Genomic DNA, 27,505 nt, shown 5'->3' on the forward strand with positions numbered 1-27,505 from the left:
TGATTAGTTCGCGAATCACAGCATTGCCTGCCGAGGTCTTCATTCTCATTAGAGGAGCATCGGAGGAGTCTGTTGTCTGTGGTTAGAGGGGGTCTCGTTTCTGTGGGATGGCTTTCGACAAGATGGTTGAAATTTGGAACCATAGACCGTGTTCCTGTCAAAAGTATAGAACTGAGATCTAACGTCGGTGTATGTGTCAGCGCGGCCAACGGGGCGTTATCCAGGCCCGGGCGAGAAGTTGATCATCTGCACAGTGGAGTTTTGTGGAAAAAGTTCCTGGCCTGCGGGGTTTGGCTCTATTATTGTGGCAGTTATGGACATGGTTGAAGGAACCGGGTGCGGTCTATGGAATCTTGTTCCCAGGGCTGACAAGGTCCGGTGTAGTTGCAAAAGGAGCGCGGCCTAAACGGATATCGCCAAGGCAACTTTCTCCTCGAGTCCAACCCAGATCTCAGTGTCGAATGGCCCATTTCGACTAATGTCGCGTCGTTGATGGGTTGGGCGAGTTCCCCGCATTTACACCTGTTGCCTGGGGTTGTTTGGCCATGAATCGGGGTGGGTTGACATAGATATATACCTCTCGGCCCCGCGCATCGTACCGCACACACTTCATCCACATCCCACCAGCTGACCACCGAGAAGCTCGTCAAGTATGTTGATTCGACCTTCAAGGGCAGCTGATCGACAGGTTCGGCATTAGAAGTAATAAGCGAGCGGCCTCAGGGATCCAGCCATGTCCCCTAATACGTGCCCTGCAGGAATAGCCGAGCCGGCAGTTTGTGATTAGTCGGAAATCCTAACCGACCCCCTGCAAAAAGCAAAAATGCCAGGCTCGAGTCTGCGGGGCACACTTTGTTCTTTTGTTCCCTTTCCTTCGCTCATCGCTGAGCCCAGCGGTCCTATTATGTCGCGAAATCTAAATACGAGACGCGACCTGTCAACTGCGAAAAAGAGATTCAGCTGCAGCCTGCTCCAACCAAAGCAAGGCGATGACCAATTTGGACCATCTGGTATGCGCCACATCAATAGCGCATCGAGCTATGGTGGGACTGGGTCGGATCGAGGGCGATCGACAATCCCTTCCGAGGAGTTGGCCAATCATGTATCCTCATTCTCTTCGAGGGGGTGTCCGCCAAGGGACCTGGGCAGGGCGTGGACTCGATGCAGAGTTCAAGACAGGGGTGGTCCGTGGGCTGGCTGGAGGAAGGGGTTTAATGGCCCTGGCGCCCACCTGCTCTCCAGATCCCCGAGCAGAGAGAGACAGCGAAGAGACTCACCATGGCGCCCCTCCACCTAAACCTCGCCCTCCTCGGGACCCTCGCGACTCAAGCCCTCGCCCTGGCTGTCACGCGCCGCGCCTCGGTCGCCTCGATCCCGGAATCCACTTGGGACGCCTTCAACGAAACAATCTCCGGCCACCTCCGCAATGGCGAACCCATGCTCGCCCCCTGCTACACGCGGTACAACGGCGCATCGCAAACACCCGACCACGCCCAATGCGCAAATCTCCAAAAGAACGGCGGCGACTTGACCTTTGCAACCGGCCAGTTCGGATACTACGTGCAGTCGCAGTGGGGCGCGTGTCAGACAACGGGGGACAGTTGTACGTTTGGCGCGATCCGGCCGGATATTTTGACGCCGATACTGGACAAGTGTGAGCAGGGGAGTGTGCCGACCAAGTATGTTGATGTCCGGAGTGTTGAAGATGTCCAGAAAACCCTGGTTTTCGCGGGGGAGAATAACCTCAGGCTGGTTGTGAAGAATACGGGGCATGATTATATGGGGAGGAGCTCGGCGCCGGATTCGTTGGCTTTGTGGTATGTCCACTGATCCCTTTTGATCTTACATTGTGGTTGGTGAGGCTGACAGGGTAGGATGCACAATCTTCAACCACCTATTGAGCTGAACAAGGACTTTATTGCCGACGGGTGCTCCGAGTCCAGTGGGGACTCGGTTACATTTGGCGCGGGACAGCAGTTCCAAGGCATCTACGACTTCGTCGAGCCACTCGGATATCGCATTGTCGGCGGAAGCTCTGTGACTGTCGGCGCAGCAGGAGGCTGGATCACCGGAGCCGGCCACAGTATGCTCTCCAACGAACTAGGTACGTCCCAGTCCAATTCCTATTTTCCCACTCCGACATGGACATCCAGGCTAACCAATACCAGGCCTCGGCGTCGACAGCGTCCAACAACTCAAAGCCGTCCTTCCCAATGGCACTCACGTCACAGCGAACCGCTGCCAAAACCAAGACATCTTCTTCGCCCTGCGCGGCGGCGGCGGCGGGACATTTGGGGTAATCACCGAGATGACCACGCGCGTGTACCCGAAGAAAGAAACCCAGTTCGTGCAAATGGTCTTCACGAACCTCCTCCTTGTCCAGCAGCGGCGACTCTTGGATATCCTCGTTGAGAATGGGGAGAAGTGGGCGGAGGAGGGGTGGGGTGGGTACATTACCATGTTTAATCTCGGAACGATTGTCTTCATTGCGACGCCGCTGCTTACGCACGACGAGGCCGTCGAGTCAATGAAACCGCTTGCCAAGTTTGCGACGACGTTTAACCTCGGCATCGTCAAGGTCCAGAGCACAGAGAGCTTCCGCGAGGGCCTCGACCCGTTCGTGCAGATCCAAGAGTTGGGAATCTTCCCCGGCTCAGCATGGGCGCTCTCCAGCCGAATCGTCAAGCGCGAGTCCTTTGTCCAAAACAAGCAAGAAGAACTCTCCGACATCCTCTCCGACTTTCTCAATGTCCAGCAAAACCCACTCGAACCATCGATGCAGATCCTCGTCGTTTGTCTGACAATGCCAACCGTCTACTCCAAGACCATGCCTGAATCAGATCTCCCCGGCGGCCCCGGCCACGCCTCCATCGCACCACACTGGCGCGATGGGATCTGGCAGGTCCTGCACTTCAGGACCTACGATGGCTCAATCGATAATCCCAAACTGGTTCAACGGATCGCGCAGCGCGCACACGACGTCATGGAGCCTCTACGAGCCTTTACGCCTGGTTCCGGGGCGTATATCAACGAGGCGGATCCGTGGGAGCCGGATCATATTAATTCGTTCTGGGGCGAGGAGAATTACGCGCGGCTCCTGAGGATTAAGCGCGAGGTTGATCCGGGGAATCTGCTTATGGTTCACCAGGGGGTGGGCTGGGAGGAGAGTGATGCGCGGTTTGCATGCTATCCCGATGTTACTGCCTAAGACGCTGGCCGAGCTGCATTTCCCTGCGGGGCAGAGTGGTCAAGGCTGGATGTCCTCGTTCTCGTATATAATTATCAACTGTTCATAGTGCCGCGAGGTAGAGTCAATGCCCTTCCTGAACCACTTTCTGCTATGTTACCAGGTGTCCAATGTCCAGGAGATCAATGCAGTCGCCAAAGGAACTCGGGCCGAACCTGTGTTCGGCGTTGCATCTGCAGTCCCAGCAGGGGTGCGCGTAGACGGATTCTGCGAGACGATCTCTACGGAGGCAGAAACCGAAACAGGAATGAATGCAATGAGGTTAAAGAGAATCGTAGATTGATGATCTGAACTCTGTATTGGAATAGGAATATCCACCCTATACTCAAACTCCTTCTCCGAATGACCTGGTACGCTCGGGCAGTGATTGTCTCCTGCGTGTCCTGCTTTCATTCGCCTTGGCTTAGGTTCCTCGCGTCTCGCGCAAGGCGAAGGCGGCCTTGCAGATATCGGTCATTACACCGATGTCAAGCATCCCTTGCAACTGCGACACGACGGGTTCATAAAGACCACAACAGTCTAATCTGGCGCGTCTTATATGCGCCAAAGCGGTCAAGTTGAAGTTACACCAAGCGGCAATGGTACGCCTCGACTCGGGCAGGTGACAGCGCTATCAGGGAAGGCAGCGAGTTGTCGTGGAAAAGTCTGTCTTGGCTTTCAACCAGAACCCCCTGATCAGGGTTGGGTCATTTGAGTAGTAGGTAAAGAGCCATCACATTTAACTTGGATAGCAACTATTTCTGCCCCATTTTCAGTTCTTAAAATACAGAATCATATTATCCACCACCGCATCAGCCCCATGCACCTCATCCCTCCCCGACGCCCCCGCCCACTCGCCATTCCTCCCCAGATTCACTACCGGATTCGGTTTTCCAATCTTGCTCCCAACCGTAAACTCTCTGCCCCAGTTCGTCTCAAAATCAAACCCGTTACAAAACCCCTCGCCATCCCCAGCGTAGACATGCATCCTGGCAATGGTCTCGCCGTCCTGAAAGTCGAATGGCCTCACGGGGTCATAGTCGATGTTAGGGTCCCTGCCGCCAATGCGACCGGTCGACGTTCCGTCTTCGAATGAGAGTTCGAGTGCGCCGAGCACGTGGTAGCCTTTGTAGTCGGCGCTCCAGGCTTCAACGTGCTTGACTTTTTGCTCGTTGTGCAGGGCGTTGTAGGCGCTGCCGCCTTGGCCGCCGTAGGGGCCGTCTTGGGCGAGGGACTTGATACCAGGCATGGTGTGATCTTGTGCGAGACTAAGAAGAATAATTGGTGGAAGTGCTATTTCGAAATACTTTCAGACAGCTCTGGCTCCTTATTCACAGCTTGACATCGCATGGGACTATCGGTGGTTCTTTATAGCCATGTTGTTACACAGAGCTTGCTCGGCGCCATTGTCTAGATCGAGCATCGTGACGTGCTAGACTGAGGTGGTGATGCATCGCCAAAGTCATCAACCTAAGTAAAAGTGCCCCAGGCAAATGTATATTCGGGCTTCAATCCCGGCACCCCATAAACAACGAGCGAGCTAGCGGACTAGGTTCCTCCCGGGATGACTTCATCGACTATGCTTCGATGTATGTATGAGCCAAATTAAATGCATATCGGCCATGACCTACTCATGATTCACCACCGAGTTTCCAAAGAATATAACCTTCGTCGAGTGTCCTGCATACGGACAAAGCAGCTTCACGTTGTACAAACCGCAAAATGCCTAACCTAAAAAGGCTGTTTGATGTCATAGACCGTACCATGGATCCAGGGCCCACGAGGGTGCATTGTGTGGAAATACCACCCTAGCTATGCAACATTATGGATTGGATCCTAGGATGTCATGCAGCTTGATTATATGTACGTAGGCTCTCCAGCTGGAGCCGCCCAACTAACCTCTTGGTCCATGCATTGTCCAGCAAGGTAGAAGGCCTATCCATGCGCAACCACCGGCTGCTGTTGCCCTTCATTTTCCGAACGTCGAATTTCTTACAATATTGGCTCCTTCGAGAATGTCTCTAGCACATACGACCACGGGGTGTGGAGAACAGGGCTTCCCGTCCGCTCAGCCGTACTTAAGCCACACTGGTAAACGTGGCCAGAAGTCAAATGAGCCCCGACAATGTCGCTGCTTTATGGGTGACAGCCGTTAAATCTTGGGTGAGTATAGGTGAGATGGGTGAGGACTCGGTGAGAACCTCACCTATCAGTGTGAGTGGGGGTGTAAAAGTGAGTAACAGAACGCTAGTTAGAGCAGGCTGGGCCAGAGTAGTGGACAGAGTGTTTAGTCCCCCTAGGAATGCGTGTGTAGTAGATCTTCAGGCTGCAGTCTTTGTCGTTGCAACAGGCTTGGACAGGCATACCTACTTGAAAACCATAAACGAATCTTGCCTTGTCTCTTCATCGGCAATCTTCCTCATATCACCGGCTATTTCAATATCTACACGGCTGATTCCCCCCAATCAGGATGACATCATAGAGTCCACTACTCATCTTATTTGGAAAATTATAGACCAAGGATAAGATAAGAAGATTTATAATGGCTTGAATCACGCTCTGCACTATGTGATTACACCAGACAATGATCCGCCCGTATGTCCTCTGGCCAGCTCTTCTCCTGGATAGATGCGGCCCGATTGGCCAGTTTGTCCAAGGAAGCCCTGCCCCGCCCCGGTACTTCGTACCTGCCTGCTGAGGTAGGTACTATCCCAAGGCCACGTGATTCCTGGTGGTTGACTCACCCACAAGCCCGGGTTGGAGCTACCAATCACACAGTGCCATAACCCCCGCCCGGGCCGTTCCAGGACGGTCCACAGCATTTATGCCGCTCAGCCTCATCTCTCTCCACCCAGCCAGTCCCGCGCGGGTCGAGTGTGGTAGTACCACGGCGTCGGTGAGGTACGTTGTCCCAGATCATCGATGAATAGGGAAGAACGGCGTCGCTGCTATTTGAGCCATAAATAGACAGAGACCCGCAGTATCTGCGCAGCATCTGGTTTGGTCCCGGATCAACTAATGTTGGTGACGGAGCTGAGTTCCAGCGTGGTTGAGCGGTTTGGCTATCACCGTACTTGATAGATTGATGCGACTGCCTCGCGCTAGAAGCTACAAATAACCAATGTATTATTGATGCCCAACTTCCACATCAGAGATTATAGTCGCAGATCTCGGTCAGGCTACTGCAGGCTGGACATGAGCAACGAACAGGCAACGGAGTGCCCGGAGTACAAGATCAGAGATTTCTAATTGTCGCCTGACTCGTGTTCTCATAATGCAATAAGTCGAGCGGCTGTACCTAGAGTCGTTTTGCGGCTAACTCGGACGTGATCGACATGGTGATTTGCTCCACGCGGAATTTGCCAGTCAGATCTGGGCTGAAATGGATCTCAAGAGGGTGTCGACCTAATTCTCAATGTACAGGCTCATGATAGAGCAAACATCGGGAGCGATAATGTCGACCAGTGGAAGGCAGCGATAGCGTCGATCGATGAGGGAGAAAGAGCGGTCTATCATTCTGGATTTGCTCCTGCTTCTGCTGTGTCGGGCATGAAGTCGAGTCCAGCAATATCACGCCCAGATATAGTTTTCGAACCCAGCTGAAGTGCAGATGGTTCGCTCGAGCGGGCCCTAATCCTAGCATCATGCATGTCATATTAGCCTGAGCTATAGCGATGCGACGGGAAGGGAGTTCCTCACGATCGTAGATCATGATCGAGCTGTGCTGTATAAACGGTATAGTTATAATCTGCGGCTGTTGGCCTAGCTACTATGTCAATGTTTTGCTGAACACCCATACCGCGCAAGGGTCTCACTGTCCCCTTGAAGAGAGCCGATGGGCGGAAGGGCAGGTGCAGCCAAGACGCGTCACGGTTAGGATTAGGGATGAGATTGGTGCGATACGAGGTGCGATGGTTCTTGTGAATTGCAGCCTGACTCGTGGTCAGCAAGACCGGGGACACGGGGCGAGAGAGGGTACCCTTCTCCATTCCTCGCATGCTACCCCACCCTATGCAGGTCAGGCATCACGTCGCGAAAAGCTACTCCCCGGCCAATTGTGGTTGTGTAAAATCCGTCCACGTTCAGTATTGTCGGTCGCTGGAATTCTCACCGCTCATCGCATGATATTTGGAATCATTGTCGGCCACAGGAAGATCACGCATTGGAGGGCGCTCACTGAGTCGCATGTCTGGCTTGGCGCTTGGGCATACAAGTCACCAGAAGTCAGCCTTTCGGTAGCTTAGAAGAATAGTCAGTGGTGTCATACTGACCTCTGGGGAGAGGCAAGAGACCTGCGCGATGCAATGAGCATCCATTGCCTCCCTACTCGATTGTTGCGTCTGGACATGCAGACCGCAAGATTTGTTGAGGACAAATGATATCTTCCGGTCGCAGACTAATGCCTCTGGATATTGGCTGATGGGAAGCGCCAGGTGTCATTGGGGGTGGAAGAGCATAATAGTTTGTTGCTTCGCAAAGTTATGTACTGTAGGAGTAGCGATGCGATTTCCGATTTGATAGTGCAATTGTGTTTGAAAAATGCGTATAAATAAGAGGAGGAATCTGCATTGGGATCATTTTTGTCAGTCACTCGAATTCATCGTTTTGATCTGAATATTGCCTCACACCAAGGATTTTGTATCATCGTTTGACAACCTTTCAAAAGTATGCCAACTTCAACGATGAGTCCCATTGAAAGTTCTTCCAGACTTCCTCAGGGACAAAAAGCCCTCGTCCAAGAGTTTCTGTCTTGGTACGAAGCGAACCGAAGAGATTATGTTGCCATCGCTCGGGAGTCTGCCGACCGACTGGCGCAGGGTTTGAGCGACGCGGGCGTGCCGCATAAGGTTGAGAGCCGCGCAAAAGGGATGGAGAGGCTTGAAACCAAGGTGAACAACAGAAAACAGGATCGGGAATACATGAACGTGGACGAATTGATCGCGGACATTGTTGATCTAGCTGGGGTTCGGGTGCTGGTCTATTTTGCCTCAGACAAAGAGCGCGTCGGAAAATTCATCACCGAGAATTTCGAGGTGCACGCGAACCCGATCTTCACAGGAACAGAAAAAAAAGACACGGAAAATGTCTCTCCCCCTTATCTCGCCAAGTATCCCCGATACTGCGCCGACCATTACCGGGCGACGTTGACCGACTCCACCCCCGAATCCTATGCCCCCAAACCCAAAACACAACCGGACTCCCCGCAAGCACAACCCCAACTCCCGCAAGAACCGTCCCCATCCACTCAACACCTAGTCGCTCATACACCAAACTCCCCCACAGCGGGAACGTCGCACTAACCAGACTGCGCACCGCAACGTGGATTGATATTGCGCTGTTACCATTTGGCATGTAGACGTCTATTATATACACAACGCCCGAGATGAAGATTAGCTGCAGTGAACAGCCGAGCGGGAGGCATGCTATTATCTGCGAGGAGGGGTGGGTTCGGGAGGACCATGCGAACCAGAGCAGTGAGGGGACGAGGAGGATTCCGCCGAGGATCATGGGCGGGAGTCTGTCTTCCGGTGTTGTACTCCCCAGCCTCTTGAGCTTCGGCCGCCAGTAATATATCGTGTACAAGCTGACGAGAATCCACGCCAGTAAGACGCCGAGGATCACACTTATGAATGGGAGAGAAGCATTTGGCGCAGACCACCCGCGCTGCTGGAACGCGTACGGAATCATTTGGTACGAGAGGTACAGCGTTCCGTAGACAAGGGTGAGGTAGAGGGTGATGACAATGAGGATGGGCTCCTGTGCCATCATCTGCACGGGCATTTTGCCGTACCGCTGGACGAGGGTACCCAGTGTGAGGCGGTTCTTCTCGCTGGGTGCGTAGTACCGGTTATCACCAGTTTCCTTTCGGATTTTCGCCGCGCGTAGCTCGAGGATGCGCTTGCGCGACGACTCCCAGACTGTAAAGGGGGTCAGGAGGCCGACGCCGATATAGGTGAGGAGTGTAACCCAGCCGATCCACCGCCACCCATACCGATCGAGGATGAATGAGCCGGCGATGGGACCGACCGAACTACCGAGGTTCATACTCGTCGCCGATAATCCGATCGCAATAGCCCGCGTCTCGACACTCCACACTTCAGCCAGCATACCAGATCCCACCGCCAATACACCAGAACCTAGCATCCCCTGCACGAACCTCGATACGACAATCGTCTGAACATTCGTCGCAAGACTCTGCGGGATCTGAAAAACCGCAACACCAAACATGGCAATAAAGAGCGGAATCGCATTGCCCACGAGTTGAGAGAGCGGAGCGAAGAAGAGCGGGCCTACAGCATACCCAGCGACGAAGAGTGCGACGCTGAGATTCATGACTTGAATGCTGACCCCGTACTCGGATGCTGTTGTCGACGCTGCGGGACCGAAGATGCTGCTGGCTAATGCTGCGAGGAAGACCATTGCGCAGGAGATGAGTGTGAATTTTAGTTTTTTGGAGAGTGGCCAGTTTAGCGGGTCGGTTGGGTCGTGGGGGGTGTATGTGATCAGGAACGGGTCGGGTTTGTCCTCAGATGGAGATATGTTTGCGTGTGAGGTTGTGTTTATGCTCGTTTGTTGTTTTTCGCAGTCTGTTGCTGTGCTCGTGCCCATGGTTGTGGTGTTCGACAGGGCTGAGGAGCCCAGGTAGGCTCTTCCTTCTGTCGCTGTCGCCATGGCGGATTGATGATCTAGATTCCGGTTGAGCTCTTGGCTTATAATGTGATTTTCTCTTTGGCAAGCTTACGCGTATCAAGGATAAGTCGATCATCTGCTCCTTGAGCTTCGTAATATAACGCGAGGGATGCGGATCATTATGGGATCCATGACGAACCTCTAGGGGAAGAGGAAGGAAGAGCGAAGAGTTTTCAAGATAAAGGAACTTTCAAAATTCAAAGCCTAGAGCACCATCGATTTCAGGCAAGAACGATGCCCAATTGATCCAGTTGAAATCCTTCGTGGAGTCGTCGATCGGCAACTGTAGGGCTCACACTATGACATCGGAGAGATATCCGGTCTCCACACGGAGCTTCGCCGAGATAAGCTGGCCCCGAGACGGGGGTTCAGAGATATGAAATGTTAAAGCGAACTAGTTGCGTTCACTTGGTATATCTCAAGATCTAACCTCTTGTCCTGGAGTCTCCTCCCGGCATACAAAATAAACGATTAATCCGCCTCCGGCCCACTCCCCCCGAAATCCACGACTCCCCCATGAACCCTCCTCGCCCACTCCTTCATGCCTGTCTCTAAGCCCTCGGTGAACTCCTTATCATAGTCCAACCCATCCTTGGGAAAACCCAACTTGGCCGTCCTCCAAACCACCCAATCCCTTAACATGACCCCCTCAGGCGCTCGCAGAATCCCCGTGGCAACATCGATTATTCCTCCTCTCTTCTCCATATGGAAAAATACTGTCGCCCCGCAGGTTCCGCAGAATGTACGCGTCACGCCAGGACTCGATTCATAGCGCTTCATTGTTCCAATGACCAAATTTGATGGGAGTGCAGGGGTGATGTGGTCCATTGGAACGAACATCCAGGAACTGACGTGCGACCCCGTCACGAGGCGACAGTCGCTGCAGACGTCGAGGAGCGCGAGCCATTTCGTTTTGTCACTGGGATGGATCCAGCCGGCGCTTTTGGGCGAATTGATAAACTCCTCCCGGGGGCGCGAGATGGCAAAGGAGACGCCGCCGCAGTTGCACTGCGCGAGGAGTGTGTCTCCCGCATCAGCGTGAGGATTCTCAGGAATAGAAAACTCTCCTGGCTCCTCCGGATTCCAAATCTTCAGCTCCTCGCCACGGATCCTCGGAACGAGCTCCGCTATCCCGCCGTCACCCGTCGATACCTTTTCGGTGTAGATGTGCTCATCAATCACCCAGATCTTCCCCTCCCCCTGGCCATCATCGGCTGGGATGCGATTCCCGTCCTCAAAAATCGAAACAACAATCCCCCAAATCCCGCTCGGATTCAAGGCCGCAACATGGCATCCACATGTCGAACAAAAATACAGCGGCTCCTTGCTTCCTCGAGGTAGGTAGCTTGTAAGGTTATCCCAGCTCGAGGGCGCGATGAAGGATGGCTTGACGCCCTCAGGGAGCGCCGCATGGAAGGTAGCCGGTGTGCCGTAGGTTGTGCGGCAGAGGGTGCAGTGGCACAGGTGCGCGGGGAGTGGGAGGGATGATTTTGGGAGGGTGACGGTGAAGTGGGTTGAGGAGCAGTGGCAGCGGGCTGTTAATGTGGCTGTAGACATTGCGGGCTATTAATCAATGAATGGATTGGATTAGACGGAGAAGAGCGAGGACCTTGAGGAAGGTGGAACCAGGGGAGGAAGGGGTTTTGATTCTGGGGGATTGAGCGAGGGGCTGGCGGGGTCGGCGGGGTCACGAGCGGAGTGACGTGATGTTGCATCGCGGGGCTCGTATTCAACCAGGCTTCAGCTATAAGCGCCCTAGAACCTGCTTTCCTCGAGATAGGGAAGTATAGACCCGCCAATAAAATCATGTAGATGATGCAAACCACGCCTACCGAGTAGGATGCGTATTAATTCATACCTTCGGACCACTTGTATTGAATATACCAGCCAAAGTACGTTATTTCCTGCTGGACCTGGAACAATGGGCAGATCTCTGCTACATCTAGCCAAGCAACCCCCGAATCGTCGTCTCAAAGTCCTCCGGCTCCCTCCCCAAAATCTCCTTGAGATCAGGCGTAACAACCGCGGTCTCGCCCCTCCTTATCGCCTCCCACGCTGTTGCCCACTCCCTCGCCAGATTAACCCCATGGTACGTATGCAGACCCTTATGGTCAAAATTTGCATACTCGTCAACCGTAACGGGCTTAATCTTGACATCCTTCCCAACCACCCTGCCAAGAATCTCCACAGTCTCCTTGAGCGAATACGCCCTCGGCCCCGTGAGTAAAACAATCCGATTCACATACGGAAACTCCTCCTCCGCCGCCGGATTCCCGCCCGTCGCCGTCGCATACCGCGCAACGAGCTTCGCGGTCGCTTCACCCAGTTCATCCCTCTTCACCCACGCAACGCCCGGACCAGAGCCGTCATGCGGGATGCAGATCTCATCGACGGGATTGCGGAGATCGAACCAGTTTGTGTAGATGGGGAAGGACTCGGAGTAGATACCTTCGCGGACGACGGTATACGTCATCGTGCCGTGTAATTCGGCGAGGAATTTCTCTGTTGCCAGGTGTGCGCCCATTACGTGGGCGACTGAGGTCGAGGTATAGTCTCCGGCAAATGCCAGCGAGGAATAGAAGATGTGCTTTACCCCGGATTTTTGCGCGGAGAGGATTGCTTTTTTGTGCGCCTAGCGCATCATTAGCATACATTCCCCGGTACTAGAGTGGTTGGGAAGACAGGGAGTTTGGAAGAGGTACATTAACCCGATGGTCAATCTCAAACGAGGCGTACGAGATGAGCATAAGCACATCAATGCCCTCGAATGCGCTGTCGAGAGTGGCTGGATAGTCGTAGTCTGCATGGCGAAGCGTCGCGCCGGCATCCGCAGCGTCGGCGAGCGAATTTGGTTTGCGCGCGATGAGAGTGAGTTGTGAGGCTGGGACGAGGTCCAGTAGTTGCGTGACGATGCTCGATCCGAGACCGCCGGCTGCGGGGAAGATGCCAATTCGTGACATTCTTTTTTATTTATGTTTTGTGAGGAAGTTCCGGGCCTTCGGTGTTCAGGTTTGGTGGTTGCTTTTTCGAAACGAGGGGGTTGGCTACAGTAGGAAGAAGATGAGGTCGGATCCGGATGATAAGGAGAAGCTTACATGTGGATTTCGGGGAATTGCCGGTCGTCGCGCTGCTGCTTAGAAATGCAAGTCCATTCCTACTTTGGGAACAAGCTTTACATGTGGGGGTCGTCGTGTGTCTGGCGTGGGTGACGTCATTCTCGCTAGCTGTCCCCGGCTTTCCAGGAACCAAAGTTTGCCCGATGATCAGGGTCCGAAGCGACCGAGGGAGCCACTAGTAGTCTTTATTTATTGTTGACGCAAGTTCCTTGGTCTCCTTCAGCCTTGAGAGGATGGGCAACGCCGGTACTAGATACTCCGCGGCGGTCCAAGGCGTACAGTAAAAGAGGATGGCGAAAGACCTCCATCGTACCCAGTGAAAGGGATACAAGGGCACTGTCCGTCGATCAATTGCAATGATTCAGTAGGGAACTCGGAAGTGGATGGTTGGTCCCTTCAAAGCAGACCTGCAGGTTTATCACGAACCCGTCGCACAAATGCAGGAATTTCCTGCATTCGGTTCCCAACAACTTCATCGATAGGGGACAATTGCTATTTAAACTGGCTCACCAGGCCTCGGGTCGCCAGGTTCCGGATCAGTGGTGGGGTGGTAGTCGTTTTGGCGCTGTGATAAGCTGACTGCAGATACGCCCCCTCGGTATTCGACCTAGTAGGGCTTCGTCCTTGTCGATCTTGACATGGGTTGTCGTGACCGAATCGGACACAGCCGGTTCGTTCCAGGAATCTGAGTACTCTAGGACCAATGCCGGTTCGGAGAGGTACTCAATGCGTACACCGGCCTTCTGCAACCCTAGATATAAAAGGGCCCTCTCCTTTCCTCCAGCCGTGCTTCTCCATAGCAGCACAGGCAAACCGAGATCACGAGAACCAAGAAGAATATGAATATGGCCGTCAAGATGCTCTCCATTCTTTTCCTCTCCCTCTTCACCTTCACGCTCGCCGTCCCCTCCCAGGAAGCATGCGCTCTCCTCGCAGCCTACACCCAGAACCAACTGACCAACATCTCCCCCCTCCTCCAATACACGGCCAACTCCCTCGAGGCGTCGAATGAGCCCCGCGACTTAATCAGTCCCCGGCAGTCCAAGTCGCAAGAACTCACCAACTACCTCAACGCACTCTCCGACGCACTCACCCAAATCAGTATCGCGACGGGCTCGGCGTCCGAGCAGTTCCTCTCGGAGATCACTCAGGCGTGCGGCGAAAGTGCCTCCAGTCAGCGCAGCGAACTCGTCGACCTCGGGGTCCGCCAGGATAAGGCGCCCCTTGTGCATCAGGTCCATGCCTCTCTTTCAGTCGTCATAGACTACTCCCGTCGCCATCACGACGGGCTCGGTGGCTTGCTTGGCGGGTTGTTGGACTCAGTTGGGAATTTGTTGGAGGAGCTTTTGGACGCTGTTGGTGATGTGGTACGTTTTTATTCTCTCCTGCGTCTTTTGGGATGCGTGCTGACTATGCTGGTGCAGCTTGATGGGCTTCTGTAGACGTGAGCAACATTGCCTACACAGATATGTGAGCTCATGACTTATGAACGGTCAGGGATATGATGAGTAATGAATGACGAGGGGTTGAGGCGGATCTCGATAGTTGAGAGTTTTTTTTGAAGGAAATGGGTGCATGTCGCTCACTGGGAATCTCCAAATATTTGTATGGCGGTTGTGTGGGAATGGTCTGCCGCAGGTTTAGCATAACATACGCTCCTCCAACGAAGCAAATAGCCGCATGGACAGCTGCAACTTTAACCACGGTATGCATATCACCCTTGTAGCATCCAGCCCTCATGTAGAACCAATGGAACAAAGCGCAGAGCTTTTTGAACTACATAAGCCGTGGGTAGCTGACACAGTGCTTTGGCCCAAGAGCTGGAGATTCTGAATCACGCGGGCATGCAGTTTCGGAAGCTCAAGGTAGCCACTTCCTCACTACACACTTGCAGGGGTTCATGCCCGAATCCAATACGCAAATCAGGATATGTTGTGGGAGCTCCAGTATATAATCCAAGGAGAGCCGATTCCAGTTGTGTGCCCGCACGTACGTCTTTCCTTCAGTGTTGAACTCTGAAGATTTAAGACGCACGAGCCTCTACCTTGACCAGTTGGTATCACGCATCAGGCTGCTGAACGCGTAGTTGAGGCCGCGCTCTAGGGACCCGAGTTCGGGCACGTTGTGCCCCGGGGTTAGTTGCTTCCCGACCTATAGACGCTCGTCGGTTGTTCCTACCTCAAGATTGCCGTTTCTTGCATGTCTGGTAGCCTGGCTGTTACTCTCTTGACGCTTCTTGCACGTTGATAAACTCCCCTCAACGCCGATTCGAGAAACCTCCGGCCAGGCAGTACGGTGTATATGGGTGGGGAAATCGGTCATTTGAAGCGATGACGGAACCAATGACGGTAGCATAATGCGCCTCTTCCAGCATTTTCCGTCGCCAAACTGGCTTAGCTCACCTTCTGTTGGCTCTGGGTTCCACTAAATTCTGTATGACGTTGGAATAAACAACAAACTTTATTTTGATATTTGGCGCAGGCACTTACTCATCTTGCAGAATTCGGTTCCGCGTCCTTACGTCACCGCGACGATAGATACTTGGTCGCAGGCTGGCCACTGCAACTCCCTTCATCCCAAACATATTTCCCACATCAAGTCAGCAAAGATGGCGTCCAACTTCAAAAGCTCACTGACCATCACGCACATCGGAACCGCCACCGCAATCATCGACATTGGCGGGATCAAGTTTCTCACTGACCCTTTCTTCTCCCCCGCAGGCAATGAATGGGACCTCGGTATCGTTCTGCTCAAGAACAGCGTCACGCCGGCAGTTGCCATCGAGAGCCTGCCTCCTATCGACGCTGTTCTGCTAAGCCATGAGGACCACCCAGATAACCTCGACGAACTCGGTCGCCGTATCCTTGACGGCCGCCATGTTCTTACAACGCCGGACGGGGCCACAAAGCTCGCTCCTCGCCCGGGTGTACGCGCTATCCAGCCGTGGGAGACTATTACCTGGAAGATAGCAGGCAAGGAGTTCGAAGTAACCGGCACGCCCTGCAAGCACCTCCCCGGCGGCGAATGCACCGGCTTCGTGATTACAGCCGATGGTTTCGGTGTAGCTGCCGACGGCAAGCCAAACGCGATATACATCTCCGGCGACACCGTCTACATCGAGGAACTCAGGCAGATTACGGAGCGATGGAACGTCCTCGCTGCGGTTCTGCATTTTGGAAAAGCGGAGGTTTCAACACCTCAGGGAATTCTGCAGCTTACGATGGATGGGAAGCAGGGTGCGCGGCTGTTTAGGGAGTTAGGTGCTGACATTCTTATCCCTGTGCATTTTGACTCGTGGGAGCATTTCGCGCAGCATGGCGAGGCACTGAAGAAAGAGCTCGAGGATGAGGGAGTTAGTGAGAAGGTTCTGTGGTTGGAGCCTGGCAAGGCTACAAAGGTGCTTTGATTAATGTATACTTGTTTTGTCGCATTCAGCAAAAAAGTCCCGCAGATAGATCAACCTGAGGAAATTATTTTAAACAGCTGACGACTCATTCTATTCCCTTGCAACCATCTCCTCCACACTAATACTTCCCCTCCCCAACTCCCCCGTCTCCGCCAACCCCCTCCGCCGCCTCCAATTCCTCTCCGTATTCGTCACGTACCCGCCCCGATACATCTCGCCATAAAACCCCCTCGCCTCCTCCTCCGTTCTCCACCGCAGGATATCATAATCGCTATCAGCCGTCATCCTCGCATCGCGCATCGCCGTCGTCGCGGATATATCCTCGAGCACAAAAACACGCACGCCGCGCTCCCGGAATAATTTCCCCCACGCGACGTTCTCGGAATGGGTCATGTAGATTGTGACTCGGGAGGGGGGGATTGGATAAGACAGGAGGTAGTCGAGTGCATCTGCGTCGACGCCTGAGAGGATGGGTCCGATGATGAAGTTGTGGCCGGCGGCGATTGCGGTGTTTAACGCGGGGATGTAGTGCTTTGCGAAGAAGACCTGGTCCGGGCCTGTGTCTGTGGGGCCGGAGATGAAGGCGGTTTTGGGGCGCGAGTTCGGGTCCGTCGAAGGGGGGTGGGGCTGTGTGGACATGTTCAATGTTGTAGGCTTCTTCTGGATTTCTTCTTTCCTCTCTCGATGGTAAAGGGTCTTGGCGATCTCTGTGACAGGGTACAGTGAGGTTGAGATTAAATTCTGTCTCTGCGCTTGTTTTCAAGGTTGTGGCGATAGGCGCTTAGGCAGCCGTGGAGTCTTGCGTATATGGGTGCCTGGCGTCGTGGGGGCTATTTGGACATGAGCCTGAAAGTATTTTAGACCCAGGCTCGCTTGCTGGGCAAAGCATATCAGCGCTATATACAAATCTAAGAAGCATGTATCTAGGTATGCAATAATCAGTATAGCTAACAACAGCTAGCCCGAGGCTTAATTTCTTCCCTCATGGGACGCAAATCCGCCATCCTGATCATGACTATCACAGCCCAATGGGACGACAAACCTCTTATCACTCTCATGACCAATCGGACCCTCGCCGGAACATCCCCGAGTTGGCGCCATCGCACTAAGCACATTCAGCCGCGACAGCCAGATACATGTATATCGCAAGCATCTAGAGCAAGTCTCTCTGCCAAATCATGGTCGGGTTTGAAAGTAGATCAACAAGCTATTGCAATGCCCGAAGCATACTCCGCACAGCCGGACTACAGCAAAGCAGGGCTCAGACTCTGAAGTTCAGAGGTCTCCACTCTGTTGGAGTAGTTGGCTAAAAGTTGGAGCATTGAGAGCCGTAGCCCCAGATAGCCGTCTACCCCGCCCCCTCACTTCAACACTTAAAGGCATCCGATCAGCCGCCCACAACCATAGTCGCAGCAGACATTACACAATGACAATCACAACCCCCGACCCTTCCCGCCTAACAGCAACGCAAGCCCTCGCACTCATCCGCTCAAATGAATTAGCAGTCGAAACCTACGCGCGCTCACTGCTGTCCCGGATCGAATCCCGCGACGAGACCGTCAAAGCATGGGCATATCTCAACCCGGAATTCATCCTCGCGCAGGCGCGGAAACTCGACGCTGTTCCGGTTGAAGAGCGGGGACCGTTGCATGGGCTGCCTGTGGGGGTCAAGGATGTTATCTATACCAAGGATATGCCCACCGAGCATAACTCGCCGCTGTACAAGGACAGCCATGTTCCGGTTGATGCGGCGCCCGTTGCGATTCTGAGAGCTGCGGGCGCTCTTATTTTTGGTAGATACCAATCCCCATCCCCATTTCCTTCACCTCGTAAGCCCGCACCCCGGCAAGCTAAGCTGAATACCACAGGAAAAACAACAACAACCGAATTCGCCAGCACAACCAATGGCCCGCGCACATACAACCCCCACGATCCCACACGGACGCCCGGGGGTTCCAGCTCGGGCTCCGGCGCCGCAGTCGCCGACTACCAGATCCCCATGGCGCTGGGCACACAAACGGGCGGGAGCACGATCCGCCCGGGGTCGTTTAACGGGATCTATGCGATGAAGCCGACGTGGGGGGCGGTTAGTCGGGAGGGGCTCAAGGTTTATTCTCTCGTCTTGGATACGTTAGGGGTTTTTGCGAGGGGGGTGGAGGATTTGGAATTGATATTGGGGGTTTTGGGGGTTAAAGATGATGAGGTGAGTGATGGAGAGTGGGGTGCGTTTCAAGGCGTGCAGGGTGCAAAGTTCGGCCTTGTCAAGACGAGTGTATGGCCACAGGCTGGGCCTGGTACAATCGCTGCAATGGACAAAGCAGCAGCGATCCTCCGCTCGCACGGCGCAATCGTCGAAGAAATCGAACTCCCCCCGGAATTCGACAGCATGCCCGCCTGGCACGCGACAATCATGGCCGTTGACGCGCGCACGTCGTTCTTGTCCGAGTACCGGCGCGACAAGACCAAGATCTCAAAGCACCTAACGGGGTACGTCGAGAATAACGAGGGGTATACAAGCGCGCAGCACCTTGCAGCTCTCGATGGAATCGCGTCGCTCCGCCCACAGATTGATGGGATTGCCGGCCGCTTTGCGGCGCTTCTTACACCGAGTGTACCGGATGAGGCGCCCGTGGGGATCCAGGGGACGGGGAGTGCGGCGTTTTGTTCGATGTGGACGGTGCGTATTGTTCCATTGCTTATTTGTCTGTTTATTTGGAGGTTTGCTCATGGGGATTTTTGGGTAGGCACTTCATACGCCTGTAGTGAATCTCCCTGGGTTCCAAGGCGACAATGGTTTGCCGATTGGAGTCTCGCTCGTCGCGCCGAGGTTCCGGGATCAGCACTTGTTGGCTGTGGCCAAGGAAGTTGGGAAGTTGTTTGAAGAGGAGGGGGGCTGGAAATCCAGCCTTTGACGGTCGAGCGTCTTTTTTGATTGCTCAAGAACAGAAGGGAGACTTGTTCACTGAGATATTGAACCTGAAGAGGATGTACTAAATGAATCCATTCGTATGCTGATTAGTGGCCACAACCAGCAGTAGAAGCACAACATCATAATCAATTCAGGGTATTATAAAAAGCTCATCGAACAAACAAAGCCGTCTTGTGGTCCCATGATATCCAAACTCCATATCAGCCGACAGAAAACTCCGCAGTCCGCAATAACCAGTACCGAACCATTAACCGCCGTAACGCCTTCATTTCCTGTCACATATTGTCGCTCCGAAGGAACTCCTAGAAAAGCGCGGTAGGCTGCGAGTTAGCAGATCCCCGCCACCAGCGGGTGAGATAGCAGAAAGGTTTGTGGTCGGATTTTGCAATAGAATACGACGGGCACACACGAACAACAAGTCGTTCGCCGTCATAGTAAGACTCGATGACTCTGATGTGATGCGGGGCAGCGACCGAGAATAGCAGGATCTAAAACAACATTAACACGAGCTCCTTCGTGTCGGGTGCTTCGTTTTTACCGGAGCGATGGTATGAGGGCGCGTCGACCGTGACCTGAGTCGCCCGTGCATGATCCGAAGGACAACGATAATCTCAGACCGTAGCAGAGCTCGGCCGGCGACGACATCAGTATACATGAGGACGACCATGTGAGGTAAATTGTCATCGCGCATAGGCCAGGCAGCGCGGACGTCCCAGTGCGTCTCTGAGACTGGGGCACAGAGATCCGGAAAGTTAAAGTTACCGTAGCTAGGGGCGATGGTATGAGCACGCGTTGGAAGAGTGGCGGCGGAGGACAGAGAAAACTAAAATCAGTCGACATGTTTGATTCCAGGTGGAATTTGTTTGTAATCAGGAAGGTCACAGTGCGCAAACCACTCGTATAGGTGCCACGCCAAGGCAAGTGGGTCGCTTGACGGGTCGTCTTTCAAGGGAGGAAATCCGTCTGTTATATGGCTGGCGTCTGGCACGCAAACTGCCGCCGGATACGGGGAGAAGAATAGTGGCGGGCTTTTTCCTTGGAGCTTCATCTCCTCGCGGTGGATTCCAAGTTTTGCGAGATCGCTTTGTGTGAGGTGGTAGCTAGTAACTTTTTTGAGAGACTCATGGATGGCATACTGCGCCAGACGATGAGGGGGAGTCATTGAAGCTTGCCATGTTGAAGTTGGAATTGGACTTGAGTTGCGGACCAGGTGAAAAGAGGAAGAGCGGAAGAGGGGGACGTGTTTGTTTGGTCACGTGTTTATGCTTACACTCTGCTCGCTTTCTAATCGTCTTCAACTTGTGGCTGATTTCGGGAATGTATCCTTCGAAGCGCGTACCGACGGGTACCTCCAGGACAAGGGGGAAAACGAGGGCGGATATCGTGCGCTTGTCGAGGTCAAAGGTGCCACTAGATCTAGAACGGCCGGCCGAATGCAGGAGGCAGCGCAGATGGTAGCTTGGCTCAAGAAGCACCCAGAGCGAAAAGGCCGGAGCTGATTGAACGAGCGCGGCCGGTAAGGCTCCCTTCTAGATTGGACGCACCGAAATACTTATCAAACTCGCTCAGTCTATCTGTGTAGGCGCTTCCGTGTTTCACAAGACTTGGACGAGATTTTCTTGATTTTTGCTGAGTACGGCAATGAATATTTGGACTTTCTGGAGACCGGCAAACATTCAAAGGACACTTTTTTGACCATGCACGAATACGGGCCATGGAAAACCAAGAAACCGAGCCATATGAGGGAACTTGCTCTGATTCTCGTGGCGATTACGATGCGGGCGGATGATGATCGCAAGGAAGAAGCAAAGCATTACCCGTAACTGCTGTTATATTATCAGGTGTCCAATTCTTTGTTTTCTTCAACCTGTTTGCCGTCGCTGTTGTTTTTGCTCTGCCTGCAGGGCAGGGTATTTGGGCTGCCTAGATTGTCTACAATTTATAAACCGCGAGAGTATATATCCTACTAGAACCTCTTGACATTGTGCAACAATATAGCAACATTCTTATGTGCAACTCTATCTCATTGTCGTTTGTCCACGCCGGATCGCCCGCCTGATATAGTCTTCTCTGCCCTTATTCTACTCTCAACGCACCTTCCTTGTACTTATTAGTTCAGCTTCCATCACGATCGCTGGGTGCTTATCCACAAACTTTCGTGGTCAATGCTCCTTTCTTGCCTCTGTTTGCCAAGCGGTCCTAAGTCTTACGCCTGTCATTTCGCAAACCAAACAGTACGCCCAAACTGTAGCATTACTTCATCCCCATCTTGGTGTGGTTACGGCCCGTTTTTCTCCTACCATAGCACCCATAGTCCCAAAGGCGTATAGGTAGCCTTCGGCTTGAGCGCTGGATGTGTGTAGAGCTCCCCATGCCAGACCAGTGTATCTATGGTAGGTAGCCACATGCTAGAAAGACCTCTTTCGCTTCTTAGATGAGCCACTGCCGAATATTAGGCATGCAGCCTCACCCCTTGCGGATACCTATCTCTAGACTACGATTTGGAGGCGCGACATTTATTCCAGCGTACCGTTTCTAGTCGACCAAAAAAGTGCTTTGGCTTTCCCACCAAATATACTCTCCTATACGAGTCGCATATCTAGCGCATTCATCGGGAGCTTGAGGAATCCCGTGCGCGGAAAAGTTATCGGTCTACTTTCTGATCCCCTCAAGCTCGTTTGGGAGGTGTCAGTTGTTTTCTCCAGCGTTCCCTGTCTTTTGGTGTTTCTCGGAAAACAGGTTTCGTTGTGATCAGAGCTCGAGACAGACTACGGGATGACGGAGAAAGGCACGCCAGAGAAAAGGCAAGACGCGATATCAAGACCCCACAATATAAAACGCAAATCTAAGGCTAAGGTCTGGTCCAGACAATCCAAGGAATGAGGTCGGGCCATTAAATACGTAAACAGCGTATTTAAGATGTATGCAACTAATTCCGAACTCGGGCTGGGAACAAGCTATCTCGTACATATATACAACAGATTTGGCTGTATGCAACAGCTGGTATTTATTTTATAGATTAAATAGATGCTATTATAAATCATCAAGTTTCAAAAAGCCACGAAAGTAAATTTGTCCTATCTAATGCGAACGAGGACCCCGCTCCTCTTGCTTATAAATCATTTGGCTAATGCCGCATGAGAGTTTTATGTATTTCGTTTGTGCTGTTTGTTTTGATAGACAGTGACCAATGGTTTGCTATGCTCTGTATTTATAATTCTGTTTGTATCATAGTTTGTGCTGTTTGTGTTGACGGCCCAGGGCCAATCGTCGTCTCGAGATCCTGCTGGCGATCGCTCTTGTTGACATCAAATGGCTAACAAACAGACAAACATCACCTACAAGACAAGCAAATTTCCGGCTTACCAAGCGTTCGGTCTTCTCCCCTGCTGAGCTGTATAATGCATGCCCTGAAGCCCCCCCCCCACATAGAAGTATACCGCTGCTTTTAAATAGACCAACCCTCGATCATTAAAGACTCTGTATCAAACCTCTGTATCAAACTATCTTCCTCCCCATCAGTCAATCATTGATTCACTTGCCATGGCTCTCAAGACGCTCACCGTATGGACTCTCCAGGGCCACGCCCGCACGCCAAACCCCTGGAAGGTCTTTATGGTCCTCGAAGAGCTGAAGCTTCCCTACGAGAAGAAGCTGGTAGACCTTGGCGACCTGAAGAAGGAACCGTACGAGTCCATCAATCCCAACGGTCGTGTTCCCGCCCTCAACGACCCAAACACCGGCATCACCATCTGGGAGTCCGGCGCCATCCTCGAGTACCTGGTCGACACCTACGACACGCAACACACCATCAGCTTCGTCCCTGGTTCAAAGGAGTACTACGAAAGCAAGCAGTGGCTCCATTACCAGATGTCCGGCCAGGGACCCTACTTCGGGCAGGCCGCCTGGTTTACAATCTACCACCCCGAGAAGGTGCCCAGTGCAGTCGAGCGCTATGTCAACGAGATCCGGCGTGTTTCGGGCGTGCTGGACCGGTCGCTGCGGAACAGGGAATACCTTGTTGGCGGGAAATTCAGCTATGTGGATGCTGCGTTTGTGCCGTGGTTTGAGGTGGCTGCGCTCTTGTGGTCGCAGGAATTGGATCTTGTGAGCAAATTCCCGCATGTGAGTGCCTGGTTGGACCGTATCAAGGCTCGCCCTGCTATTGCCAAGGCCATTGATGATACGGAGAGGGCTGCGGATGCGGAGGGGAAATAGGACTGCTAGATGGGAAGCGGGTGTTTTTCAATACATATATATTCTATATGGAGATCTCCGCATTTGTCAAGCTAGCGTCTAGGTCCTCGGGTGCAGGATGAAGGAAGGGTGCGGATTGGTGAGACTGGTTTTTTACCAGAATCAGTGTCGAACCATGGTGTTGACTCTAGTTTAATAATGTCGCTGTATCTCAATCTCACAGTAGGATCTAACAGCAACGCTATTGCTCAGCTAATAAGTTATTATTCCGTTCTAAGATCGAGTAGCAAAGAGGAGGTGGTAGCAAGGCCCACTGCCAATAGAATATTACTCACATTCCCCAGTGCCTCTTGATCATCTTGTCATTTTCAATCTCCTCCACGGCTTCCCCCAAGGCTGATACCTGGTGGTTCAAAATCAGTCTCTGTATTTGTTTCAAAGTTCTTGACACTGTACCTCGAAGAAGCGGACTCCATTAGAACGAACGTGTGCGGGGTCTTCTGCTCGCGCATAGGCCAGGTGGAAAGGACCTCCTAGCGAACAGCGGAGGCCTGGCCACAGAGGTCTAAAAAATTAAAGTCACCGTAGCTAGAGGCGGGGTTGTGAGTAAGGGCCTGAAGGATAGCACCATAGAAGCCACCTGGACCTGCAGAAAACCTACCAGGCATCTTTAGTTCCGGTTGGAAGTTGCTTCTTGTCGGCCGGTCACATTTGGTGAACCACACTACCAGATGCCAACCCAATGCCATTGCGTTCTCAGATCTCCATATTGTTCCAGGGGAGGGAAAGCATCTTTGGCATATCTATCGCGCGGCACCTTGACTCTCCCTGTGTATGCTGAGAAGAAGTGCGGAGGACCTTCGTCGCCAAGTGTTGATTCTTCCCATTCTATTCCGATCCTTGCCAGATCACTTTATATTAGGTGGTAGGCAGCTTTCTCCGCAGCTTTATGGATGACCGAGAGTGCTTGGCGATGGATAAGGGTGAGTCTTTAGAGCTTTCCCTCTCGTAGTCAAGTGGAAATTGAGGTAGAGTGTTAAGGTAAGGTAAGAGGAGAGTAACAGGAAGAAGGGGAGAGTTCCTGATGATGGGTTGTAATTCTGCCTGCGCCCAACGGCGAATGGGGAGCGAAGTTGATGAAGGAAAAACGACAGGAACAAATAAACTAAAAAGAAAATAAAGCCGGGCGAGAAAAGCGCAAATAGCCTGGCCTTGGTCCATAGTAGCTTAGTTAGTGCTCTTGAGCAATCCAACTCATAGACGGAAGCACTATGCTGTACGCCAAGCTCGAAGGAATGTGGTGCATCAAAGCTATACCGAGCTCTTTCGGGGAAGCATACAACGAGCTAACTTAGAAAGCTGCTTGCACAGGGAAAAAGGTTCTATGAAAAGCGGAGTTATGAGGACTGATTCAGCTGCAGTCTTTCATTAAACATTCATTGCCTGTGAAGCCCGAGTAGGATTGAGAGAGCCCCTTTGGAACCCTGTCACGGGTGTCCATACACTTGGTCCAAGGCGTTGGCAGGCCATGGGACGAATTGCGAATCTGAGTGGCCACAGAGTGAGTTAGCCAGCGTCCTTGAAGTTGCTGTGGCCGTTTATCTGTTCTCGACGACAGATGTTCTCAAGCTCTTCTGCCAAGTGGCTTGGAAGAAATCTTGTCTCGACTTGGCTACAGTCCCTCCCCCACCACCAAAATATATTGAGGCTGTCGCGGTCTTGCAGATCGAGCAACAACACTCACCACTCGCTTCCATAACGTCGAAACCAAAGGAAATCACAGTAACGTAGGCATTTGGTGGCATGACTGCATCTTATCAATCATTACCCGTCGGCCACCCAGCGAAAAACGCCTCTGATCTCACATGCTCCCATCGAGCGTGGGGGCTGCCAATGAGACCCCGGAGTTCCCCGTTGCGTGGGGGTTGCCACTCGTCCGCGTGGGGGAAACCGAGAGTTGCCCCCCGGATCACCACATGTCGGCTGCAATGCGGAGGATACCGTCCAGCCAAAGATTATCAAACTGGTTTCGATCAGATGCCGATCCACAATAGCCGGTTCTCGTCGGCAACTTTGCGTGGGGGTTCCCGAGGAATCTGGGGTAGACAGTGTGGGCATAAATCCCTTCTTTTCTCCCTCTTCCACTATCTTTCGTTTATATCGGCATCTTCTCCCAAGTCAAACTCGTCTAATCGACGATCAATCCGCCACCCAAAATGGCGTCCACCCCACAAACCACCCACAATGAAGGCACCGACACCGCAAAGCCCGTCGCCCAGTACATTCAGACCGTCCGCGTCCCGCTCACAGAAGAAGACAGCAAGCGCATCCGGCGCAAGACCGACCGAACAATCCTCGTCGTGCTCTGCTGGGTGTACTTCCTCCAAATCCTCGACAAGACGGTCCTCGGCTACGGCGCGACCTTCGGCCTAAAACAGGACACAGGCCTCACGGGCAACCAATATTCGCTCGTGGGCTCGATCGCGCCGATCGCGCAGCTATGTTGGCAGCCTTTCTCGACCTGGTTGATCGTTCGTGTCCCCCATCGCATTCTTGCCCCGTGCCTTGTGGCCGGATGGGGGATTGCGCAATCTTGTATGGCGGCTTGTCATAGCTTTGGCGGCTTGATGGCGACGAGGTTCCTGCTTGGATTGTTTGAGGCGGGATGTTTGCCGCTGTTTAGTATTATCACTGCGCAGTGGTATCGGCGTGCTGAGCAGCCGCTGCGTGTTGCGGCGTGGTATAGTACCAATGGACTGGCTACCATCATTGCTGCGGCGTTGAGTTACGGCCTTGCGCATATTGAGTCGGATATCCTCAAGGAGTGGCAGATGTACGCCCCCCTTCGCAACCTGTGAAACAAATGCTAATGAAACGTAGTATCTTCCTCTTCGTCGGCCTCCTAACCGTCATCTCCGCACCCTTCGTCTACTGGCGGCTCGACAACGACATCCCCTCCGCGCGATTCTTGACAGAGCAAGAGAAACTCCAAGCGATGGAGCGCCTGCGCGCCAATCAAACAGGCACCGGAACGCGCGAGTTCAAGCTCAAGCAGGTCTACGAAGCGTTCATGGAACCAAAGACACTCCTCTGGTTCGGGATGACATTTCTGCTTAACGTCGGCGCGTCCGTTACAAATGTCTTTGGACCCCTTATTCTATCAGGCCTGGGCTTCGATAAGTACCGCACGACCCTACTAAATATGCCCTTCGGCGCCCTCCAATTCATCATGATCCTTCTCTCCAGCTACCTCACCCAAAAAGCAAAGATGAAGGGCGTCATCCTCGCAATCTTCATGGCCCCCGTCGTCGCAGGCCTCGCTGTCCTCTACGCCCTCCCCCGGAATGACTCCGTCCAAGGAGCATTGATGGCCGGCTACTACCTTCTCGCCTTCCTCTTCGGCGGAAACCCGCTTGTCGTCTCGTGGATCGTCGCGAATACAGCCGGTCAGACGAAGAAATCGGCCGTGATGGCGCTCTACAATGCTGCGAGCTCCGTGGGGAATATCGTGGGCCCGCTACTGTTTGACGATAAGGATGCGCCGGCGTACCAGCCTGGGTTGCGGGCTTGTCTGGGGATTTTCATTGCGCTGGTTGTTGTTGTTCTGATGCAGTGGGGAAACTTAGTCTGGTTGAATAAGCTCCAGGGGGATAAGCGTGTTGCGAATGGAAAGGAGAGGGTGATTGTTGATCGGTCGATGATGGGGAGTGTGGAGGTGGCCGAGGGTGTCGAGGAAGGCGCCGGAGAAGAGGACGAGGTTGCGGCCAACGGCGGGTTCCTGGATCTGACGGATCGAGAGAACGATGAGTTTGTTTATATTTACTAGGTCACGGTAGTTTGAAGCGCACTTAACGTAATTCCCGGGTCGTCCGATCATCCCGGGTCATCCGATCACCCATCAAAAATATAGATACTTGTCGAACTTGAAGCTATTCCCAACA

At 53.1% G+C, this 27,505-nt stretch overlaps 13 protein-coding genes across 13 annotated transcripts; 6 read left to right on the forward strand and 7 right to left on the reverse strand.

Moving 5' to 3' along the window:
* Positions 1 to 891: 891 nt before the first annotated feature.
* BJX68DRAFT_138393 (FAD-dependent oxidoreductase) lies at positions 892 to 3,519 on the forward strand. Its single transcript, XM_071036426.1, has 3 exons — positions 892 to 1,817; positions 1,875 to 2,104; positions 2,169 to 3,519. Exons 1-3 carry the CDS (start codon positions 1,279 to 1,281, stop codon positions 3,206 to 3,208), a joined length of 1,809 nt encoding a protein of 602 aa, XP_070896417.1. The 5' UTR covers positions 892 to 1,278; the 3' UTR covers positions 3,209 to 3,519.
* Positions 3,520 to 3,998: 479 nt separating this feature from the next.
* On the reverse strand, positions 3,999 to 4,475 carry BJX68DRAFT_269482 (uncharacterized protein; the record flags this gene model as incomplete). Its single annotated transcript, XM_071046365.1, has 1 exon — positions 3,999 to 4,475. One exon carries the CDS (start codon positions 4,473 to 4,475, stop codon positions 3,999 to 4,001), a length of 477 nt encoding a protein of 158 aa, XP_070896418.1.
* Positions 4,476 to 8,263: 3,788 nt separating this feature from the next.
* Positions 8,264 to 10,157, reverse strand: BJX68DRAFT_242623 (major facilitator superfamily domain-containing protein). The gene is made up of 2 exons (XM_071041018.1): positions 9,969 to 10,157; positions 8,264 to 9,912 (listed from the first exon to the last, which is right to left on the reverse strand). Exon 2 carries the CDS (start codon positions 9,896 to 9,898, stop codon positions 8,279 to 8,281), a length of 1,620 nt encoding a protein of 539 aa, XP_070896419.1. The 5' UTR covers positions 9,899 to 9,912; positions 9,969 to 10,157; the 3' UTR covers positions 8,264 to 8,278.
* BJX68DRAFT_138411 (GFA family protein) lies at positions 10,143 to 11,564 on the reverse strand. Its single transcript, XM_071036427.1, has one exon. It carries the CDS (start codon positions 11,471 to 11,473, stop codon positions 10,388 to 10,390), a length of 1,086 nt encoding a protein of 361 aa, XP_070896420.1. The 5' UTR covers positions 11,474 to 11,564; the 3' UTR covers positions 10,143 to 10,387.
* A 210-nt stretch (positions 11,565 to 11,774) lies between these two features.
* On the reverse strand, positions 11,775 to 13,047 carry BJX68DRAFT_242625 (uncharacterized protein). Its single transcript, XM_071041019.1, has 2 exons — positions 12,619 to 13,047; positions 11,775 to 12,548 (listed from the first exon to the last, which is right to left on the reverse strand). Exons 1-2 carry the CDS (start codon positions 12,874 to 12,876, stop codon positions 11,859 to 11,861), a joined length of 948 nt encoding a protein of 315 aa, XP_070896421.1. The 5' UTR covers positions 12,877 to 13,047; the 3' UTR covers positions 11,775 to 11,858.
* A 722-nt stretch (positions 13,048 to 13,769) lies between these two features.
* On the forward strand, positions 13,770 to 14,546 carry BJX68DRAFT_138421 (uncharacterized protein). Its single transcript, XM_071036428.1, has one exon. The coding sequence runs from the start codon at positions 13,872 to 13,874 to the stop codon at positions 14,472 to 14,474; it is 603 nt and encodes a 200-aa protein (XP_070896422.1). The 5' UTR covers positions 13,770 to 13,871; the 3' UTR covers positions 14,475 to 14,546.
* Positions 14,547 to 14,767: 221 nt separating this feature from the next.
* Positions 14,768 to 15,446, reverse strand: BJX68DRAFT_242628 (uncharacterized protein). The gene has a single exon (XM_071041020.1). The coding sequence runs from the start codon at positions 15,385 to 15,387 to the stop codon at positions 15,184 to 15,186; it is 204 nt and encodes a 67-aa protein (XP_070896423.1). The 5' UTR covers positions 15,388 to 15,446; the 3' UTR covers positions 14,768 to 15,183.
* Positions 15,447 to 15,640: 194 nt separating this feature from the next.
* BJX68DRAFT_269487 (MBL fold metallo-hydrolase) lies at positions 15,641 to 16,438 on the forward strand (the record flags this gene model as incomplete). The annotated part of the gene is made up of 1 exon (XM_071046366.1): positions 15,641 to 16,438. The coding sequence occupies one exon, from the start codon at positions 15,641 to 15,643 to the stop codon at positions 16,436 to 16,438; it is 798 nt and encodes a 265-aa protein (XP_070896424.1).
* A 90-nt stretch (positions 16,439 to 16,528) lies between these two features.
* BJX68DRAFT_269488 (uncharacterized protein) lies at positions 16,529 to 17,077 on the reverse strand (the record flags this gene model as incomplete). The annotated part of the gene is made up of 1 exon (XM_071046367.1): positions 16,529 to 17,077. The coding sequence occupies one exon, from the start codon at positions 17,075 to 17,077 to the stop codon at positions 16,529 to 16,531; it is 549 nt and encodes a 182-aa protein (XP_070896425.1).
* Positions 17,078 to 17,659: 582 nt separating this feature from the next.
* On the forward strand, positions 17,660 to 19,462 carry BJX68DRAFT_242630 (amidase). The gene is made up of 3 exons (XM_071041021.1): positions 17,660 to 18,231; positions 18,307 to 19,115; positions 19,183 to 19,462. The coding sequence occupies exons 1-3, from the start codon at positions 17,865 to 17,867 to the stop codon at positions 19,348 to 19,350; spliced, it is 1,344 nt and encodes a 447-aa protein (XP_070896426.1). The 5' UTR covers positions 17,660 to 17,864; the 3' UTR covers positions 19,351 to 19,462.
* A 207-nt stretch (positions 19,463 to 19,669) lies between these two features.
* On the reverse strand, positions 19,670 to 20,529 carry BJX68DRAFT_269490 (uncharacterized protein; the record flags this gene model as incomplete). The annotated part of the gene is made up of 3 exons (XM_071046368.1): positions 19,670 to 19,855; positions 19,906 to 20,134; positions 20,261 to 20,529. The coding sequence occupies 3 exons, from the start codon at positions 20,527 to 20,529 to the stop codon at positions 19,670 to 19,672; spliced, it is 684 nt and encodes a 227-aa protein (XP_070896427.1).
* A 2,381-nt stretch (positions 20,530 to 22,910) lies between these two features.
* Positions 22,911 to 23,807, forward strand: BJX68DRAFT_277549 (glutathione S-transferase family protein; the record flags this gene model as incomplete). The annotated part of the gene is made up of 1 exon (XM_071048351.1): positions 22,911 to 23,807. One exon carries the CDS (start codon positions 22,911 to 22,913, stop codon positions 23,583 to 23,585), a length of 675 nt encoding a protein of 224 aa, XP_070896428.1. The 3' UTR covers positions 23,586 to 23,807.
* Positions 23,808 to 25,560: 1,753 nt separating this feature from the next.
* BJX68DRAFT_242637 (putative MFS transporter) lies at positions 25,561 to 27,505 on the forward strand. The gene is made up of 2 exons (XM_071041022.1): positions 25,561 to 26,397; positions 26,445 to 27,505. The coding sequence occupies exons 1-2, from the start codon at positions 25,781 to 25,783 to the stop codon at positions 27,388 to 27,390; spliced, it is 1,563 nt and encodes a 520-aa protein (XP_070896429.1). The 5' UTR covers positions 25,561 to 25,780; the 3' UTR covers positions 27,391 to 27,505.

Source organism: Aspergillus pseudodeflectus, assembly GCF_044049435.1.
Source record: "Aspergillus pseudodeflectus strain CBS 756.74 chromosome Unknown BJX68scaffold_39, whole genome shotgun sequence".
NCBI lineage: Eukaryota > Fungi > Ascomycota > Eurotiomycetes > Eurotiales > Aspergillaceae > Aspergillus > Aspergillus pseudodeflectus.

Coding starts and splice junctions, on each gene's coding strand:
- BJX68DRAFT_138393 (XM_071036426.1), top strand. CDS start 1,279: ATGGCGCCCCTCCACCTAAACCTCGCCCTCCTCGGGACCCTCGCGACT. Junction 1,818..1,874: donor CCGGATTCGTTGGCTTTGTG/GTATGTCCACTG, acceptor CTGACAGGGTAG/GATGCACAATCTTCAACCAC. Junction 2,105..2,168: donor TATGCTCTCCAACGAACTAG/GTACGTCCCAGT, acceptor AACCAATACCAG/GCCTCGGCGTCGACAGCGTC.
- BJX68DRAFT_242623 (XM_071041018.1), bottom strand. CDS start 9,898: ATGGCGACAGCGACAGAAGGAAGAGCCTACCTGGGCTCCTCAGCCCTG.
- BJX68DRAFT_138411 (XM_071036427.1), bottom strand. CDS start 11,473: ATGTCTACAGCCACATTAACAGCCCGCTGCCACTGCTCCTCAACCCAC.
- BJX68DRAFT_242625 (XM_071041019.1), bottom strand. CDS start 12,876: ATGTCACGAATTGGCATCTTCCCCGCAGCCGGCGGTCTCGGATCGAGC. Junction 12,549..12,618: donor AGATTGACCATCGGGTTAAT/GTACCTCTTCCA, acceptor ATGATGCGCTAG/GCGCACAAAAAAGCAATCCT.
- BJX68DRAFT_138421 (XM_071036428.1), top strand. CDS start 13,872: ATGAATATGGCCGTCAAGATGCTCTCCATTCTTTTCCTCTCCCTCTTC.
- BJX68DRAFT_242628 (XM_071041020.1), bottom strand. CDS start 15,387: ATGCTACCGTCATTGGTTCCGTCATCGCTTCAAATGACCGATTTCCCC.
- BJX68DRAFT_242630 (XM_071041021.1), top strand. CDS start 17,865: ATGACAATCACAACCCCCGACCCTTCCCGCCTAACAGCAACGCAAGCC. Junction 18,232..18,306: donor TGCGGGCGCTCTTATTTTTG/GTAGATACCAAT, acceptor TGAATACCACAG/GAAAAACAACAACAACCGAA. Junction 19,116..19,182: donor CGTTTTGTTCGATGTGGACG/GTGCGTATTGTT, acceptor ATTTTTGGGTAG/GCACTTCATACGCCTGTAGT.
- BJX68DRAFT_242637 (XM_071041022.1), top strand. CDS start 25,781: ATGGCGTCCACCCCACAAACCACCCACAATGAAGGCACCGACACCGCA. Junction 26,398..26,444: donor ATCCTCAAGGAGTGGCAGAT/GTACGCCCCCCT, acceptor AATGAAACGTAG/TATCTTCCTCTTCGTCGGCC.